We start from the raw sequence: 20,215 nt of genomic DNA on the forward strand, positions 1-20,215 counted from the left end.
GGACATTTCCGTCTTCGTCAAAGTACGGTGGGAGCTTGACGATACCAACATCATCCGCACGCTAAAGGTCAAAGCCACACGCACTCCACTGCCCGCCACCGCTCCCACAAAGCTCCGCCGGCACACCGCTCTCGCATCACGGCGGTACGGTGACACGAGCGCACACCGCCTGCCTTTTGCCATCTTCGCACTCCATCAACCTCCAGATCTGTCCGGCGAGCCGAGGACACCACACACGCTGTGAGGCGCCGATCGAGCGAGAGGGACTCCCAAACCGGCGCCGCCACCAACCACGCTTCCCCCCGACACCCCCGATCAATCAATCACAGGCGCGCGCCAGCCCCCAGCCGCAGTGACACTGTGTGGTGCACTCCACTGACGCGCCACCAGCAACAACAGCCCTCAACAGCAGAGATTAAAAAGATCGGCACTACCAACCGACGGCAACCTCCCAACCCCCTCCCCGCCTCCTAAACTCCTCTCCTCCCGCACCGCAGCCGCAGCCGCGCAAATAACACTCTCTTGCGCCGTCGTTGTGTGGCTGGCATCGCTGTGCGGCCACCACTGTCACTCTTGCCACCGACGGAGAAGAGAGCTAGTGAGATCAGTATGGTGCGTGCGGTGGTCACTGCCGCGGCGGCGCTGGCCGCCGTGCTGGTCTCGGTGCTGGCCCCGGCGGCCACGGCGCAGATGGACAGCTGCAGCGGCGATCTGCCGTTCGTGCTCGTCGGCAACTACTCTGGCCTCGCCTGCCAGCCCGTCTGGAACAACTTCGTGCTCCGGGTATGTGTCGCCATTCTTCAGCCACCTTAATTTGGTCCGCATAAGCATATTGCTCCTGATGGTAGATGGTTGAGTATGATCTTGGTGTTGAAATTTGGTGGAGATCTAGCTGTAGAATGCAGGCTTCTTGAGATCCTGTTCTTCAAGTTGTTGTGCACTCACCTTGGAACATCTATGGCTAGCTTTTACCCGTGGCACTGAACCAGTGGTAACTACTCCTAGTAAGGACATTCATGCGAGAAAACAATGAATCACTAGTCATTTTCTCAATGAGCAACGGTACCGTCAGAGACGAGCAATTTGGTACCGAGAAAAACAGGGGACAGAGCAGTGATGGGATGATAAGTGGCGTCATAATTCAAGCCTACCGTATCCGTCTCAGATCGTCACCTCTGCAATGACAATTCATTTGGAAATTTGCAGTACCACCAGGACAAGAACAACGTGCTGCGGGTGGTGCTGTCGACCATGTACAGCACGGGGTGGGTGGGGATGGGGTTCTCGCGGGACGGCCTCATGATCGGCTCCAGCGCCATGGTGGGGTGGATGGGCAAGAAGGGGCTCCCCCACATCCGCCAGTTCTCGCTCCGCGGCAAGTCCGGCTCCAAGGCCGCCGTCGTCGACCGGGGCTTCCTCGTCTCCAACGACCACGACCACACCGTCGTCGTGCAGCAGGCCAAGATCTACGTCGCGTTTCAGCTCAAGTTCTCCTACCGCCTCTCCCACCAGCACATCATCCTCGCCTTCGGCCCCGGCGTACCCGTCAAGAACAAGCTCTCCAAGCACCAGGACAAGACCTCCTTCACCTTCGACTTCACAACAGGTACTAGTATCAGATATGGATCATTTCGGTGAGATTTGTGAGGAAAAGTTGATCGTGTGTCGGTTACCAGAAAAAGTTCCTTTCTTTTGAGAAAAAGCTTGTTGTTTCTTTAAGCATCGGTTGCACCACCTTTGCATAGTTGCCAGATCAACATCATACATTCATACCGTACAACAGGATGCCTTTTCTCATCATCATTATTACCATTGAGATTCAGATAATCTTATTACAACGTGTTGGCCTGTGATCTGCAGGGAAAGGATTCGCCGACGGGCCCTTCCCCTACGGCCTACGGCGGGCGCACGGAGGGCTCAACCTCTTCGCGTGGGGCATCCTGATGCCCATCGGCGCCATCCTGGCGCGCTACTTCCGGCGCATGGACCCGCTCTGGTTCTACCTCCACGTCGGCATCCAGTTCACCGCCTTCATCCTCGGCCTCGCCGGAGTCGTCGCCGGCGTGGCGCTCTACAGCAAGATCCAGGCCGACATCCCGGCGCACCGTGGCCTCGGCATCTTCATCCTTTTCCTCGGCATCCTGCAGGTCGACCAGTCACTCATTGTCCTCTGCTATATATGCTTTGATGCTCTGGAGCATGTCTAGAGTGATAGATTCTGAAATGTGGCACGAACTGGCTGCAGGTTCTGGCCTTCTTCCTGAGGCCCAACACGGACTCCAAGTATCGCAAGTACTGGAACTGGTACCACCACTGGTCGGGCAGGCTGGTGCTCTTCTTCGCCGCCGTCAACATCGTGCTCGGGATCCACGTCGGCGGCGGCCACGACTCGTGGAAGATCGGCTATGGTTTCAACCTCGCCATCCTCCTCGTCGCTGTCATTGGGCTCGAGTTCATGTTATGGACGAGGTGGTCTAAGAACAACGCTTCCACGCCGACGTATTGAGCTCTGTCACGGCAAGGGGGGCTCTGTTGATGCGGCGATGGCCATGCTTGCCCCTATTTTTTTTTAATTCTTTTGTTTCTTTTCTGGTATGAAGGTGTGATATTATGTTTTGGTTTTGTTATGATGTTCTTTTTGTGTAATCCTCATGACTGAAATATAATTGTTGTAGGTCCTGCTAAGCATGGTTCACCTACACAAGTTTGGAGACGCAATGTCACCATGTTACAAGTGTACTAAAAAAAGATCCTGAATAACTCGACAACGCAACATATGACCCGCGAACCAACCTGTGGTTGAATGATTATCGGGTCTGTGATATTTTCAACCCATTAGGATTCAGGTCCTAGTGTTCGTTTTTATTTTATGATTTTCGGCGATGCGCATTCAATGGAAGGAGACGTTTCCGACGATGACGATGCATCTGTGATGACTCCGTAAATCTCAAGATGATTTTCCGGCTCAGTCTCTCGGAGGTGCCCATAAGGACAGGGTGTGCGTGCGTATGTTTATAGGAATGAGTGTATGCGCGTGTATACGAACGTTTGCCTCTGCACTGTGTTAAAAAAAACATATGACCCAAGCTTGTGGTGGTACAATGCAAATGAACTTCCTTTTTAGAAAGAAATCAGCATTTCTTCTCATTCATTGGTAATAAATGTTAAACCACTTACAAGCAAAGGAGCAATAGATGCGGGAGAATCGTCAATCCATACACAACTCGAGTGAACCTAGCTAGCCCAGCGAGTTCATGAACAACAATGTTTGCTTCTGTATAACAATGCCCAAACTTAATTTATGCAAACTCACAAGCTAAGTGATAGGAGCTATCAAAGATCACAACGTCAGCAAGTCCTATCTCGCAACCATCACGTCAAATGATTCTTTAGAACAGATAGGAAGGCATGACGCAAAATGGGTCACTCTAATTTAGCATTTGCGCCCCACACCGGTTTCAGCTGATTCTTTTTCGGGGTGTTGTTTTCTGTTTTTTTTCTTCTGGTTTTCATCATTTTCATTTTTTTCATATTATATATCATTTTTATTTTATTTCCATTTTTATTTTTTCTATCTTTATTCCATTTTAGTTAGTTTTTACCCTTTTTATTTTATATTTATTGTGTTTCTTCAGCTGTTTTTTTTGTTTTTCTTGTATACATTTTTTATACAGTAAGAAATTTTCAAATATATGATGAATATATTTATATAGACGCTAAACGTTGTTTTGACATATGTTGAATACTTTTTAATATGCGGTGAATATTCATTAAGTACATGATGAATACCTTTTTTATGTAGATGGTTAACTTGTAAAAACACATAAAGACATTATTAAAATACACAATGGACATATTACTTATATTTTAAGTGTTAAATTTGTTTTACTGATATAATTTATAAACAAAATTTACAAAAAATAATATATTTGACTCATATATTATTTTTAACTAAAAATTGTAAATTAGTTGACTGAATTGTTGCCCTCCCTTGTGATCTTTGTGTCGAATGATTTATCTCGCCTTCGGAACTAGACCTTACCATCCTCGGGTTTGGCATGGCAAAATGCATACACAAAACAATAGTATTTCACATATTCAGAAACGCCCAAAATAATAAAAAAATTGTTCTAATTTTTTTAAAAAAAAATCATGTTAACAATAAATAAGTCATGTTTGTGAAATAACAAATTGATCAAACTGTCTTTTTCATTGATGATCGAAGGATTATATACATGGGAAATAGTCGCCACAAACGGACGTGTTTGTCGTGGGGACGTAGGAGAACCGTCGCGTCAGTTGGCTAGCAAGCCGCACGAAGCGGTTCGTACAAGGGAGGATTATATCCTAATTATTGTAATTAGATTAAATCCTAACACTCCCACTAATCATTGCTTGTCCTTGAGACTGATCATCCTTTAAATATTCTCCTCCAAAACCCCATGGGAAAAATTGCGAAGAAAACATACAATATGACATGCAAAACTTCTTCTAAACCGCATTGGGAAAATACGGAGAAAATGACATATATCGTCCATACTTGCATTGATATTGCCTCATTTAAAACCTTACATGAGAAACAATTTAGAAAAACTCATAAAGGAAAAGAGTGCAATACTAAAGATCTCATGATATTAACAGGTTATATCCTAGTAGATTTCTCCCTCTAAATTTGGCAAGTCTTGAAGTAGTCTCATATCAATTCCATTTACATATTTATGAGACACAGAACTTGGCAAGGACTTAGTAAACAGATCGGCGAGATTATCGCATGACTTTGTTTGCAATATACTTATCTCCCCGTCTCTTGCATATCATGGGGATAAAATAATTTAGGAGAAATATGCTTTGTAATATTGCTCTTAATATAAGCCATTTACATTTGTACAATACAAGCAACATTATCTTCATAGATAATGGTGGGCGATTTCAACGAACTAATCCCACTTGAACTTTGGATAAAGTTCATCATTCTGCGAAGCCAAACACAATCACGTGATGCTTCGAACAAAGCAATTATCTCAGAACGATTGGTGGACGTTGCCACTAAGGTTCTCCTTGTTGACTTCCAAGAGAAGATCGTACCTTCATGTAAGAAAACAAAACCATTGTGCGATCTCGCATCATGGGAATTTGATAAATATCCAGCATCACAATATCCCACCATGGTTCTCTCTTGATTTTTCTGATACAACAAACCAAGATCTTTGGTGCCCTGAAGATATATTAAAATATTCTTCACACCAACACAATGCCTTTTCGTTGGTGATGCGTTGTATCTTGCTAGTAAATTAACTACAAATGTTATGTCAGCTCTAGTGCAGTTTCCTAGATACATTAGTGCACCAACAACACAGAGATATGGAAACTCTGGTCTCAATATTTCTTCATCATCACCCTTGGGCCTAAATGGGTCTTTATCTCTATCAAGAGATCTGACGACCATAGGTGTTTTTGACGGGTATGCTTTATCCATATTAATCTTTTCTAGTATCTTTTGGATGTAATCACACTAATGAACAAGTATCCCTGAACAAAAATGTTTAAGTTGCAAACCAAGACAAAATTTAGTTTTATCCAAATCGTTCATCTCGAGTTCCAACTTCAAATGATTACTTGCCTCATGTATTTCTCATGTAGTCCCAATGATGTTCAAGTCATCAACATACACGAAAATTATACAAAATACATTTGTGGATTTCTTGATGAACACACATGTGCAATCAATGGTGTTTGAGTAACCCTTCTTCAGAAGGAACTCAGTCGGTTATACCACATTCTACCCGACTGTCTCAAGCCGCATAACGACTCCAGTAGCTTTACGCAATACATCTTGCAGTTAGCTTTCGGATCCGGAATCTTCACTCCCTCACGAACTCTCATATAGATATCCATATTGAGTGACACATATAAATATGTAGTCACCACATCCATCAATTGGATATACAAATTCATTTGTACTTCCGGTGATATCAAGTATCGGTACGTGATTGCACTCATTACAGGAGAATATGTTTCATCATAACTGATGCCAGGTTTTGGTGTAAACCCTTTTAAGAACAAAAACCCATTTTGCCCCCACGGGAAAAACATTATGAGGAGTAGGTATTACTGCAGTAAATACCCCTCTCTTGGCAAGCGAGCGCAATTCATCCTCTATTGTAACCTTCCAATTGGACGCATCTGAGCGTTTCATACACTCTGCCATGGAATTAGGTTCACGGTCCAATGCCAGGTCATCTGCAATCTTTGAGGCGAAAAATATGTCGACAATTGTAGTCTTTATGTTGAATCATTCTACTAATTGAACATAGTTTAATGAAATCTCATTAATACCTTCTGACTCATCGTGATTTCCCACAACAATCAAGTCAAGGTGTACCGATGCGTAGAAACATGCGTGGGGAGGCGCAGCCTGAGGCTCGCGCTCAAAGAAGAGGCGTCGTCGTCCATGTTCATGGCCCGTGCACCGACCGATGAGGGCAGGCGCATCCCCAGGCCAAATCTTGCCATAGAAGCCCTAGCGGCCACTACCTCGTGTGTCGGCGTTGGCGAAGGAAGACGCGACAATTTCAGGTGGCACAAGTGGAGCGGGCTCCGCCTCGTCCTGGAACTCGTAATCCTGGACGTCGTAGTCCTGTGGTGGAGATGGTTGCAGAACCATCCATGGCCCCAGCCATGCACCGTTCACGGACACGGTGGCGAAGGAGCTGCAAGCCCCAGCTCAATGCTGGTGGCGTTGACGTCCATTGCATCAACCTTGGGCTCCATGACGTCGTCCGCATGCAACATTAGAGTGAGTGCTCAGACCAAAATCCAGGACGACAACGTCCCTACCTCCAGCATGGCCGGTTCACGTGGAGCATGAGAAGGTCCAGCACCAAGATCTCGGGTGCCATGTCCAAGACCACGGTGACGCCTTCTGTGGCGATGGAAACCGTTCCGACAACCTTCGAACTGGTGAAGGTTGCGATCATTGCGGCAGTAGCGGTTTGTATGAGGGAGGATTATCTCCTAATTATTGTAATTAGTTTGAATCCTAACAATCTTCAACCATTTGGTGGGCTTAGGTCGAGTTTAAAATGTAGACATGCGTCTATTTGTACTAAACTTTTTTATCTGTCACATTTCAGCTAGCCATTTATGCATATTTTTTATTTTTGCATCGTTGAATACAATTCATATTTAACTATGTTGTGCTAGATATCAAGTGTAATAGCTAAAAAATCCCATTCATATTAAGGTACAAATGTCATTATATAATTTGCATGTTTATCACTAGAAAAACTTTTTTGGTGCTAAACTGAAAATGTGGTTTGTTATTTATTTTGGGATATTTAATGAAAATATGTTTTCATGTTTGTTTTCTCTAGAATATGAGCAAATTAATGTTTTGACCCTATTCACTAACTTTTTTATTCCAATTGATTCATTATTGTGTGTATGCATATTTACTTTCATGGTTTCATTAAATATAAATATAGTTGGTACAACAACTATAGAGTATATGAATGTAGCAAACTTACAAATATGTAAGGAGTTCAAGACTTTGGATTTCCATATGTAACTAAATAGATAATTCTAGATTCCATGAAGTGTCAACCTCAAATCCCAAAGCATGATGTGTTGATAAGTACTAGTTTGTCCTCGTTTCCACTCTTTTAGTCTCGTTCTCAGCTGATCCATTACAGAAGTTCTTTCAAATTTACAAAGAAAGTAGCTCGATTTGCACATGCTTCCTGTCAACTAGGAAGTCGTTGGACCCCAAGTGCAAGGGTTTGTAGAAAGCAACATTTTTTCCTCAAAATGAAATGACCTTAAGGTCATCGAACCAGCTTTGAATTGCAACCAATGCCAATACTTGCACACACAAATATAAAACCTGCCTTTGCCCCCCAACGAAATTAGTAAGACTTTCAATCTTACTAGCCTTGCTAGTTACAAGGATTTATGTAAATTATGTTTGGAAGATTGTGATTGTAAGAAAAATAAAAGTACAATTAATTGCAAAAGAAGTAAAGTGGGGAGATTGAAGTTATATGCAATTGGAATATATGGACTGGGATCCATATGTTCCCTTGTGATTTCTCTCCAAAAAAAATAAGAAGGTGTTCTAAACAAACAAGAGTTGCATATCAATTAAACTGAAGTTTTCGTCAATATGATTATACATGGCATAATTTCATATATGCATCATGTTCGGACATCCACAGACTGCTAATTAAATCAACTGCATCTACAACTAATACTCCACCCTACCATAAGATCCTGGATTCAGATGATCAACCACCAACATAGGATCATGGATTCTAGGTCTAGTTGTATCAACTGGTATGTCCATATATGTAAGGGTCATATAGCCCAATTGACAATCAAACAGTCCATCTAAGAAGATGGCCTCGGCAGGGTGCATGTTAATTGGGATCACCGGCGACTTATTGAATTTGACTTCCAACTCATTCATGAAAAAACTTAAGCATATCCTTGAGAGAAACAACTCGCCTTCCTCAGCTGGCAAGACAAGAATAGTATCGTTAATGTACTACAGAATTGAGAAGTCCTTGCCATGTGATGGCATTAGCAATGAAGCCAGCCCTTGATCCAACATGTCATTCACCACGATTGATGTAAGTTAGTGACCAAAACAAAGAGAAAATGTGATAAAGGATCACCTTGCCAGACTCCACACTTGCATTGAGATTGCTTACCGGTACACCGTTTAAAAAAATTGAGAAGGTTCCTAGGAATTGATGTCTTTAAACCAAGATCACAACTTTGCAGCAACACATTTAACTTTTAAAACTCTTCAAAATAATCTCATATTCCAAAGTGCCCACAACTTTAGCAAAATCAAGCTCTAGAATTATGATGAGTCACTTAGATACCTTACATAGGTAAAGGTACTCAAACACCCATGCAATGTAGACCGGGATGTAACGATACTTCAAAAGCCAATATAGACTCATAAAAATACACCTCACAATAACCTTGCCTAAATGATTTGACAACAGTTTGGTCAAGAACTTGAGGAAAGTGTTGGTTAAGGAGATCGACCTGAAATCATTTGGTCTTTCAGGGAAAATTTTTTGGGGATCAAAGTGATGAGGGAGCCATTGATACTAACTAGACTCATGTTGCCATCAAAGTAAAACTACATCAGCGCGAGGAAATCCTTCTTAACTATATTCTAATATTTTTTAACAAACAACACATAAAAACCATTTGGCCTAGGGGCTCTATTCACTAGCAGTTCCATCTAAAGTGTGTCAATATCTTCGTGTGAGAAAGGCCGACAAAGACTACCCAAATCATCCACCTTCTCTATAATCCGTGGAAAATCAATATCCATATTGATTCCATGGGCTTGGCCCATTAGATTATGAAGAATTCATAGTGTGTGCCTCGGTATTTGTCGTCTTCTCCTCAACTTTGGCAAACAATTATCGATAAACACCCACATGGGTCGGCCTAGGTCACTACGCTTGATTGCCTTTTTGTTCTCTCGTCTCACTTGTTGGTATGCTCTCTCGCTTTCTTTCTAGTTCCGCTAGGAAAAACCTGAAACTTGTGGTTTTTTCGTTTGTTGGCTTTACAAACCACTATTATTTTTTGACAGATTTAAAAATGGTGGGGCGTCCCTAAATGGGTGCAGGTCGATCGTGAGAGACCCTGGCATCACACCCTTTCGGCGCTTTCGATACGGCTTTTGGGCCGACACATTTTCTACAACCATCGCTTAACCAGTTTTTTTTTACCTTCGCTATTTCTTCTCGTCTATCATTTTTTACATTATTTTCCTTATCCTATTTTCCTTTTTCCTTTTTTGTTCTTTTTTGCTTTCTTTCCTTTTTTCTAACATTTTAAAAAAATTGAACATTTTTTGAAATCATGAATTTTTATTTTGGAATCGTAAACATTCGTCTACAAATTTAAGCACATATTTCGATATCTTGAGCATTTTTCCAGTCCTGAAAGTTTTTACTAATTCAAGAGCGTTTTTAGAAATTCTTACCATTTTTTGTTCAAGATGTGAACATTTTTTGTGCCGGTGAACATTTGTTTTTTAATTTCTGGGACATGGTTTTAAAATTCATGAACATTTTTTTTGTTTTGGAGAACAATTTTTTGAAATGCATGTACATTTTCTGAATCAGCAGACATTTTTAACTGATAAGATTGTTTCTTCTAAATTAGGGAACAATTGTTTGAAATTTGCAAACAGTTTTTCTTTGAACATTTCAATAAAATTCTTGAACATTTTTAGAGTTTGGAAAACTTTCTTAAAATTGATGGAAATTTTTTGAGTGCATGAACATTGTTCAAAATCATGACCATTTTTTGAATATTCATTTTTGTTTAAGTCACAAACAAATTTTAAACCGGCGAACTTTTATGATTTCGTGAAAGGTTTTTCAAAATTCCCAATTCTTTAAATGTTGGAAGTTTTTAGAATAGCCAAATTATTTAAAGTAGAAAAAAATAAAAATAAAAAACGAAATATGAAAAAGGTGCCGTCTCAAGAGGATGCGCTAGGGGAGCGAGGGGTGCGCGTTGCGTTTCCTCCCAGCGGGAAGCGTACGGTATAGGAGGTCCCATTGGGCGGCTAGGCCAGGGTGCAACAAATGAAGCACATGCACTTTCCCGTAAAAAAAAAGATGAAACACATGCACTTTGAGGATATCATGCGGCTAATATCTCATATATGTTTGCTTTATCTTATATTCTTATTTATCACCAATTTCCTTTGTTCATTTATTGTATTACTTATCAGTTTAGATACACTTTTACACTCTCATTATGGAACTGAAGCAGATCTCTCAAACCAATAAAAATGTGTAAATGTTGTTCTTATCATCTTTACTTAACTCAAATAATTGGATATATTGTGTTTTGTATTTGGTACATCAAAACATTGGCCATCCAAGTGGCAATTTAAGTTGAAAATAGTAATTATTATGTTTTATGTCCTCACATAAATACTGCTATACTATGCAGTAGTACTTTACTTTCCTAGATCTAGATATTTTTATCATATTCCCTCATAATCCTTATCATTGAATTTATTACCACTCATGCTAAAACTTATCTAGAGTTCTCGAAGTTTTAAACCTGCTTTACTAGTAAGTTTCTTAGAATCATTCTTGAAATAACTATACCCATCGCATAATTCCTTTCGTACCCCGAGATATATCCCATGCCTCTTCTTATTAGTGTATCAAGAATCATATTTCTGGTCCAACATAATAAAATTTCTACTAGATCAAACCCGGAAATGTCTCATTTTATTTTTCAAAGTATCTTACAGCCATCCATTACAACTTTATGTAAACCCCACTTTTCGATCCACCTAGATCCAGTCGAGCTCCTTTGTCACGATTTGTCATCAAAGTTTTTATTTTTATTTTCTTGTTCTTATCGATCTCCCTATATAGTATATATCAAGACCAGTTCTCACAATTGCCCTGTTTGATTTTGCGATGCTTGAGTGAAACTTCTTCCAATCTCTACACACCAAGCCGATAGATTATTTAAACTTGTTTCTTACAAGATATGATGTGTACTATTCAGGGGAAATGATAAAATACGAACTCAAAGTGCAATAGTAATACGTCTTCAGTTGTGTAAGTGAAACCTCTATTAAGTATCGGCAATGCAAAATCCAAATAAAGAGAGCATGTGGTATTGTGGAGGGGAGCGTTGGTTCTTTTAGAAGGCAATGCTTGTGAAATGTGTACCCGTCTTCTAGTTAATCACTATCATCCATTAGATGCTTTCTTTTAGCCTAAATGTTATTTTTATATGTTAATGTGTGTTGTAAAATTCCTCCTTGTTATTTACAACCATATTTTATTGATATTTAAATGCATGTGTAAGTAAGGGACCACATGTCAGAGAGTGGTTGTGGGAAAAATCCGTCACAAACGACTCATGGCTTTCCTTAGTAAAATAAATGGTATAAGTATGGGTGCCTTGGGTCTATCTTTAGGCATTCCTCATTTTCACTTTTGGCCATGATTGCACACATGAGAGAATCTCTCATAGCGATATCTATCTTCGGTGGCTACCTCATTATCCATATTCGACAGCGATACTAATGTTCCAATAAGGTCTATTTTGTGTTTTATGTCATGACCCATCTAAAATCATTGATGATAGCGGATCTAAAATCTGAGACCTGCCTCTTGATCCATTTGAAAGATCACGGTTGGCTTTCAGATAAGTCTACACTTCGTCCTACTTAAAGATGCATGTGAAAGCATTGCTCGTGAGATATTTACTGAGAATGTGTGAAGTTTCAGAGCATTGTTTCCGGTGAGATCTATACTTTGCATTTTGGCATGATATATCTCAAACTCAAAGCATCACTTCTGCGAGATCTACAATTTGAGTGATACCTTGTGTTTTTTACTTGGAAATATATGGATCTTGAATTGTGGCTATCGTGCATTGTTTTTCATCTTGAGATCCACTGTTATGGTTCTTTACTTCCATCGATTTAGATTGGTTATGACATCTTCTCAAAAATGTTAGCATTTCCAAGATAGCTTTGCTATTTTGGAAGATATTTTGTTATACAAGGCCATATTGGCAATTCATGTTTGCACCCCAATAGATAAATAACCGGCCAACGAGGCCTGGTGGAAAAGGCTCCAACGCATTGTGTGTATTACATATTGGTTTGATAGTAGATATGTCACAATTACCGATTTGATGTGTTCTGAAGCAACCAAATTATGTTAGCAAAGTATTTTTTGGCAAAACAAGAGGCAGGCTATTCTTTTCATGGAATTTATTGTTGGTTTCTCTTCAAGCTGGATTGTTTTGCGTGTGCTACTTTTTTCACTTTACTTACAAATGAAGAATTGGTAAACATCTGGATGGGTCCACTCGATTTAGAGGTTGTTGTGCTTTGATCCAATTGTACACGTGCGACAGTATGACACGCAGTGGTACGCGCTACGTCACTCACTTGACATGTACTCATCTGCGGATGCGGTCGACCGCATTTTGTGGCTTGAGTTAAGGATATATAGGCGGCAGGCACCAAGCAGTGACTCGTTTTTTCTATCAAGATGAGGTGGACATGGCGTGCCCGGTGAAGCGATCTGCATGCGGGAGAGTGAGTTCGATCGTTCGTTCCAGCGGCAAAGTCCTCGCGAGGGAAGGCCAAAGCTGGTTGGTAGCCTGGTGTTTCTTCTGATTGTGTGCGGTGTAGATGAACGACCCCTATGAAAGGAAACAGAGTCGAGGCTGCATCACTTGTGAAGTTGGTGTCGTGGTGCTGCAACCAAGCGGTCATGTCCGAAAACTCTATGTCTTCCAGCACAACATGATCTGATAAGCACCGTTGCTGTCGCGAAGCCATGCACGCATGCGACAGCGGGAGCGCACGGGCAGTAGCACACATTGCACGTACTCGCCTGCAAATGTGGTCAAACGCATTTTGTCGCAACTTCTCAAGGATAGGTCACCGGCCGTGAGATCATTCCTCTATAGACATATGAACCTTACACCCTAAGGAAACAAGAAGGCGAGGGCGCTCCAGTCAGTGAGTTTCAGTTACTTCTTGTTGCAGTGATGTAAACTGCCGCTACTCCACAAAAGCAACAATCCCTGGAAGCCAGCAAGCAAGTAATAGATCGAAGGCGAGCGATCATTTGTGAACGCTCCCAGCGACATCTGGAAACAGCAGAAACTAGTAACCGAAGGCGAGGGTTAGCAACGCCGGCCGAGGAGTCGCGCGGTGGCGCGCTGGCTGGCCGGAACGGCGACCGCTTCACTTTGCTGTACAAATGATACTCTACACTGCACCGTGCCATGCCTTAGAATCATAGTTTTAAATAGCCACCTGTTCAGCAGGATATCGCTAAATGAAATCATGCATAAATAGGTCGTTATAGCCCGATGTAGTACTTTTTTGCTCCGCTAGAACTGATTTGAAGGTCCGTCGTTATTTGCCATAGCTCGTTATTTAAAACACTGCTTATATAGAATTCAACGTGATGAAGGAAGCTTGCGTCGCGTGCTCGGCGTCGGTGCGTTACCGCGGTGCATACACATCCGCAGTGTCTATTCTCTTACGACATTGCATTGTTCTCTTTTTGGTTCGTAGAAAAAGTATAACAAATAGGCTGCTCTAGTATAGTGTTTTTTTTTTTGTGGGGTTGCTCTATTATAGTGTTGGCCAAGCTTTTTTTGTAGGTGACCGATCAATAGCACTTCCATACATATTTGCACGCAACGGTTAGAGACTATATGTGCAGTCTCAGTATCTCACACATGCATATATATTTTTATACATGCATACATACATATATACCAAAAATATATTATTACTATGCAAACATAACCATATAATAGTGCAATTTTCACATTCTACTAGAAATTACACACATATTATTTAGTACTTGCATTTATACATACACACACAAAATGTAAAAGTTATATTTTCTAAGAAGGAATAAATTAGTGTCCTACTATTAAAGAAGGAATAAAGTGAAAAAATAAAAGAAAACAATGATAAAAATCCCACAATTTACACAAAAGTTGTGCTTTTTATAATATGCAAGAATAAGCACATACTTGTAGTTTTTTCACAAAAAAAAAGATGTTTACTAAGAAGTAATGAATTAGTGACATAATAGCCTTAGTATGAAGAAAAAACCTAAGAACAAAATCCTAAGAAAGTGCAAACTAAGAACATTGATCGATATTACCATTTAAGAATCAAGAAAATAGGAAAAAGACTCCAACACTAACATTGACAAAATTTGCACACAATATACATACAAAATGGGATTTTCAAAATATGCAAGAATAAGTATATAAAAGTGCTATTTTCGTAGAAAACAATCTAAGGTTGAATGAATTACTGACAGTGGTATTACCCTTAAATTAGAATTTAAAATGAAATAAAGACTTAAAAATATGTCAATATCAAAATAATATTTATTTCCAAGAAGGAATGAATTAGTGCCATTGGTAATTCCTTCAATAAGAAAGAAATTTTTTAAAACTTGCACACAACTTCGCATGAAAATTGCATTTTGTTTGTAATATGCAAAATAATCATATGATCATGAAATTTCGATGAATAAAGGAAAGAAAAAACAGAAACATATAAAAACGAGAAATAGAAAAATAAAAAGAGAATAAAAACAGGGCTATGTCACGCTGTACTGGGCTTCGGCTCGTTAAAAGAATTGATGGACCCAAATATGGGGTGAACCAAAAATAAAAAAGCCAGGAGAATACACAGACTCATCCAAAAAACAGAAGGTACAGGAATCTTAAAGCAGAAATCAATGGTCTATAAATCGACTGACCCAAATTTAATTTTTAGGCTTCTTACGTACATCTGAAGTGAAAATATAGTGGCACTATTCATATGTCTAGTGGAAAAAGAACTAGAGCAATCAGGAAATCAATTTTGCTTTAGTAGCTCAATAATATTATTATATTGAAATAATTTAAGTTGCTTGATTTTATTTACTTTTATTGATTTGTTTGTGTTCATTAGGATTCCAATGTTTGGATGTCACTCTGCTACCAACTACCAACGCTCGATAGCACCTTAAAAGTTTTCTTTTAGAAGAAAATAATAAGTGAGTCAACAAAGGAAGTGTTCTACTCCCTTTGTTCCTAAATATAAGTCTTTTTAAAGATTTTACTAGAAGACTAAATACGATGTAAAATGAATGAACTCATATTTTAAAGTATGTTTATATACGTCCGTATGTAGTCCCCTAGTAACTTCTAAAAAGACTTGTATTTAGAAATGGAGGGAGTGCAAAGCATTTTTTTTAAAGAAGGAGGTTAAACCCCCGGCATCTGCATCAATCGATGCATGCAACCATCTTATTATTAATTATTCCACAAAGTCTCACAAGAATATACATCAATCCATCTAAAGCCACCACTCACACCTACAAACTCGATAATGTGGAGTGCTCTCACTCCACATATCTAAGACCGGTGTTGTTTCCAATCCATCCACATAACGTATCGGGAACAACAGCCGGTGCAGCACACGTAAAACGCACACCTCACACACACGTTTTACCAGCCGCCATCATCCTCGAACCACTGACCCATCTTCAGAAAAGAGATCCGCATCATCCTTGCCAGTCCAATCATCCGTCGATGCCACCACGGCGCCCAACGGCGCCACCGCCCTGCGCTCATCCGTCCAGATGCTAAGACTCCAGGAGATCTGTCGTGCGTAGCACCTGCCAACCAGGCATGACTCAGCGTAGCACCTGTCGGCCAGGCATGACTTGACAGCTCCACCAAAATTCCGTGCAAGACGAAGCCGCTCAACCTCCTGCCTCAGTCTGCCAGCGCTGCTCCACAAACGATGCTCCCAAGAGAGAAACGGCACCGCAGTACCGCCATCGTCCGATCTGGAAGACCAGATTTTAGGGTTTCCCCCGAAGCAGTGCCCACCACCAGCAACCGTTCAGGACCTACACAGTGCCCACCACCACTCAGCCCTCAAGGCGACGCCTTCAGGAAGGTCACGACGTCAAGGACGCCGCCGCCGCCCATCGGAGTTAGGGTTTTCACCCGAGAGGCAGTATGGATGCATACGAACCCACTTTCATAATCTTAAAGGAAAATTATCATTGTAATTTGCGTCACTGCAGATACATCGGTGCGTGCGCCTGCTACATGACCTTGAACTATCTCTCTCATGACAAACGGTGCTCACGTGTGTCGTGTATTCGATCGGCGCACAACTAATATTGCTGATACGTTCTCGTCTTATAATGAATAGAGTACCATCATGCGAGATTGGCCAAACCTTGCCATCATCCACACATTTGGAAGGATGCTGCATTGCTATCATAATGAATAGCTGTTCTCTTGTGCAGTAAAGTAGGAGCGCTTTAGAGGACAGCAACAAGCAACTGAAACTCAGACACCGTAGAGACCTCCATCCGTGTGAGTGACGCCCTAGCTTGATATCCTCAGGCTGGCTGCAAACGTCTGGAGGTTGAGTCTATCGGTGATCATCTCACGATGAGTCACGACGACTATCCTTCACAGAAGTTGTGAGTTGTGACGAAATAGGTTTGATCACATCTGCAGATGAGTACAGGCGCGTTGAGTGACGTGGTGTGCATGCCAGTACGCGGCGCGCACGTACGTCGTCCTATTGTCCAGAAGAACCTCCCGACGCTTGAAGCACACGCACTGTTGCTGTTGCTGTTGCTGTTGCATGCGAAGCGTAGGACTAGCAAAGGAGTGCATTGGCACACCGCTTGTACTCGCCTGCGAATGTGGCCAAGCATATTTCGTGCCAACTTGAGATTATCAGATAGATAGGCGCCAGTGACTCATCGTGAGGCCATCATCATCCGTAGACACGAGTTCCTGGCGATTACGGCCAGCCAGCCTGAGGGTAGATACTAACACGCACGGACGAGAACCTGAACGCTGCAGTCACTTAGTTTCCGTTACTCTTGCTGTGCTGTAAAGTGCTGCAACTTTGCTGTAAGAAAGAGCAAGGATTTGCTCGTGGATCCTCGGAGCCTCGCATCCTCCGGTGGCCGGTGCTCTGAGCGACGGTGAGGAAACCGAAGCAATTGGTAACGGAAGGCACTGAGATAATAACGGAAGGCACTGGCAACGCAGAGGCGCGCGAGCGAGGAGGGACGGCGCTGGTTTGACCGAAACGGCCGTGGCGCGCGTCACTGCGGCTGCACCGCCTCGAACTCTTCCGTCGCTACATACAGCCCCGCCCGGGGATGGAACTGAACTGGCACCTCATCACCACCCACCAGTGTTTCGGATGCTTCGCTTTCGCTTGCTAGTACCTATTTCATCTGTTAAAAAGAAGAGTCGAAATCACTAAAGTAGTCATTTGAATGTTTTTTCTAAAGCTGGCCAGCGTTGCTGGTTTCTCATTCATTAGCAGAGGAAGCGACAAAGATTTCGATCAAGCGATTGGTGGTGGATGACAGAAGACTTCTCACACCACATCCCCAAAAGGGTGCTCGATACAGGATGCCCCTGCGATTCGTCATTGCTCCAAGTCCATGCGGCATGCCCTTATGATGTTTTCGGTGCGAGGAGGGAGGCCCGGAAACGTCGCATCGTTTCTTTCCATCCGGATCCGCCAGCAGATGAGGGCATCCTAAAATGTTCTTATGTTTCTTTACAAAAGGAATATTACTTTAGTCTTATTTTGAACAAATTTGCTCCCCGAGCGGCAGAACCTCCTCCTCTGGAGGTTGCCGCTCATCTACAAAAGCTCCCCACCACGTTTGGAAACGGCAGTAACTAGTAACCGAAGGCAAGGAGCGACCGGCTACGTGCGGGAGGGATAGCGAGGATGCGCGGGGAACAAGTGACAACTTAACTTGAAAAGAGTCATTATTATATTTTATGTCCTCATACAAATACTACTATGCTATACGACAAGTCTTTACTTCCTTAAATCTATATTTTCTTTATCATATTTCTCACAACCTTATCGTTGATTTTATTACCACTCATGGTAAAACTTATCTAGAGTTCTCGAAGTTTTAAACTTGCTTTACTATTTATTTTTCAGAATCATTCTTGAAATAACTATACACATGGAATTTTTTTTTTGCGAAACTATGCACATGGAATAATAATTCCCTACATATCCCGAGATATATCCCATACCACTTCTCATTAGTGTTATCATGAATCCTATTTTTTATCAAACGTAATAAAATTTATTCCTAATCAAACACAATATGGACCCCCGGCGTGGGCAGCCCGATCGAGCAAGGTGGGAGGCCGCAACCATGGAGGCCCAGAGTGATGGTCGTCAAGATGAGCGATGGGGAGACAACAACCATAACAAGACTGTCGCGGGGGGATTCGGTCTTCGTCAACAACAAGATCTACGCCCGCAACAAGATCATTATCAGCAAACTCCGGACAAGGGGAACACCTCCCCACTAGTAGGTGGTGCTGAGGTTTGCGTTTCATGGAAGGAGCCCGGTCAAATGCATGTTTGCTGTCTTAAAGCTATTTGTGGTAGATGTGGGTTACATGGTCATCTGGTTCCTATATGCAATATTGTTCTTCCTTGACAGTGTGTGGCCCCCAATGTATGGTTTCCAGGCCAAGGGGAAAGGTTTTAATTATATACACCATGATAGTTCCCCAAACCAGAACATAGATAGGAACATATTTGTGGTTATCACAGTAATCGAGGGGCACACATCTTGTAAATAGCTAGAGGAATTCTTTGATGCTTACATGAATGCTAATTGGAGGTGCTCTGCGAGGTCTATTGGTCCTAATACTGTTGTGATGAGATTTCCTTCCCCTAGAGATGTGAGCAAGGCTTGTTTTGCTGAAAAAATTTGTGATTAAAATTTGTGGGGCTGTTGTTACACTTAGAAAGTGGTCTGAATCTATGGGGGCTAAGGGTGTACTTAATATTGCTTGGGTCAATATTAGCAACATTCCTTTGGACAAAAGACATGAAAAAAATATTGCTTATGTGGGATCTTTGGTGGGGGTGACACTGGAAATTGATAAATCTACTATCAATAGTCCTGAATCTGTTAGAATTAAGCTGGTCTGCAGAGATGCTGATGATATCCCTGCTGTGGTAGAAGGGGTGTTGGGTGGGCATTTTTATGATTTTCCTACTAAGTGGACAAAATTCTTGTGAAAAATCCTCCCAAAGAATCTATTAATGTGACTCAAGAGGCTGATGTGGGTCCTCTCCAAAAAGGTCCAGAATTGCTAATTCCCAAAACACTGGTGAGGGAACTGTTAGAGTGATCTCTCCAATATGGGCCCAACGGCCCATCGCACCTTTGATCCACGCGCCCTGATCGGGGCGCCCAACCCATTATGGTTGGTGGGCCCCTGTGACCTGTGCTACATATACAGAGGTGGGGGCCGGGGCACACGGTACGAGGTTCACCGCGCCGCCAGACTCCCCACCGACATCCCTACCGATCTAGGGTTAGCGAAATGCTCACGGGAAGCACCACCACCACCTCGCAATCTCTCTGTCACCAACGCCGCCACCCTCATCCATGGCCACCGCCGACAGTTCATCTCATCAGGGAGAAGGTAAATCACCATGAAACCCTAAGCCTACCCGATCCAGAATCTATCAATGGTATAACACAGGTTCGGGCTTAGGTTTGTTTTGGTGCAAATCAGATAGACATAAAACAAAACATCCCCAAAGAACCATAGCAGGGCAAAGACA

At 42.0% G+C, this 20,215-nt stretch overlaps 1 protein-coding gene across 1 annotated transcript; it reads left to right on the plus strand.

Annotated features, from left to right (window-relative positions):
• The first annotated feature begins 430 nt into the window (after window positions 1–430).
• On the plus strand, window positions 431–2,713 carry LOC123418811 (cytochrome b561 and DOMON domain-containing protein At3g61750-like). The gene is made up of 4 exons (XM_045107077.1): window positions 431–783; window positions 1,207–1,606; window positions 1,861–2,147; window positions 2,246–2,713. Exons 1-4 carry the CDS (start codon window positions 610–612, stop codon window positions 2,504–2,506), a joined length of 1,122 nt encoding a protein of 373 aa, XP_044963012.1. The 5' UTR covers window positions 431–609; the 3' UTR covers window positions 2,507–2,713.
• Window positions 2,714–20,215: the final 17,502 nt, after the last annotated feature.

The sequence above is a fragment of the Hordeum vulgare genome, chromosome 1H, assembly GCF_904849725.1.
Source record: "Hordeum vulgare subsp. vulgare chromosome 1H, MorexV3_pseudomolecules_assembly, whole genome shotgun sequence".
Lineage (NCBI taxonomy): Eukaryota > Viridiplantae > Streptophyta > Magnoliopsida > Poales > Poaceae > Hordeum > Hordeum vulgare.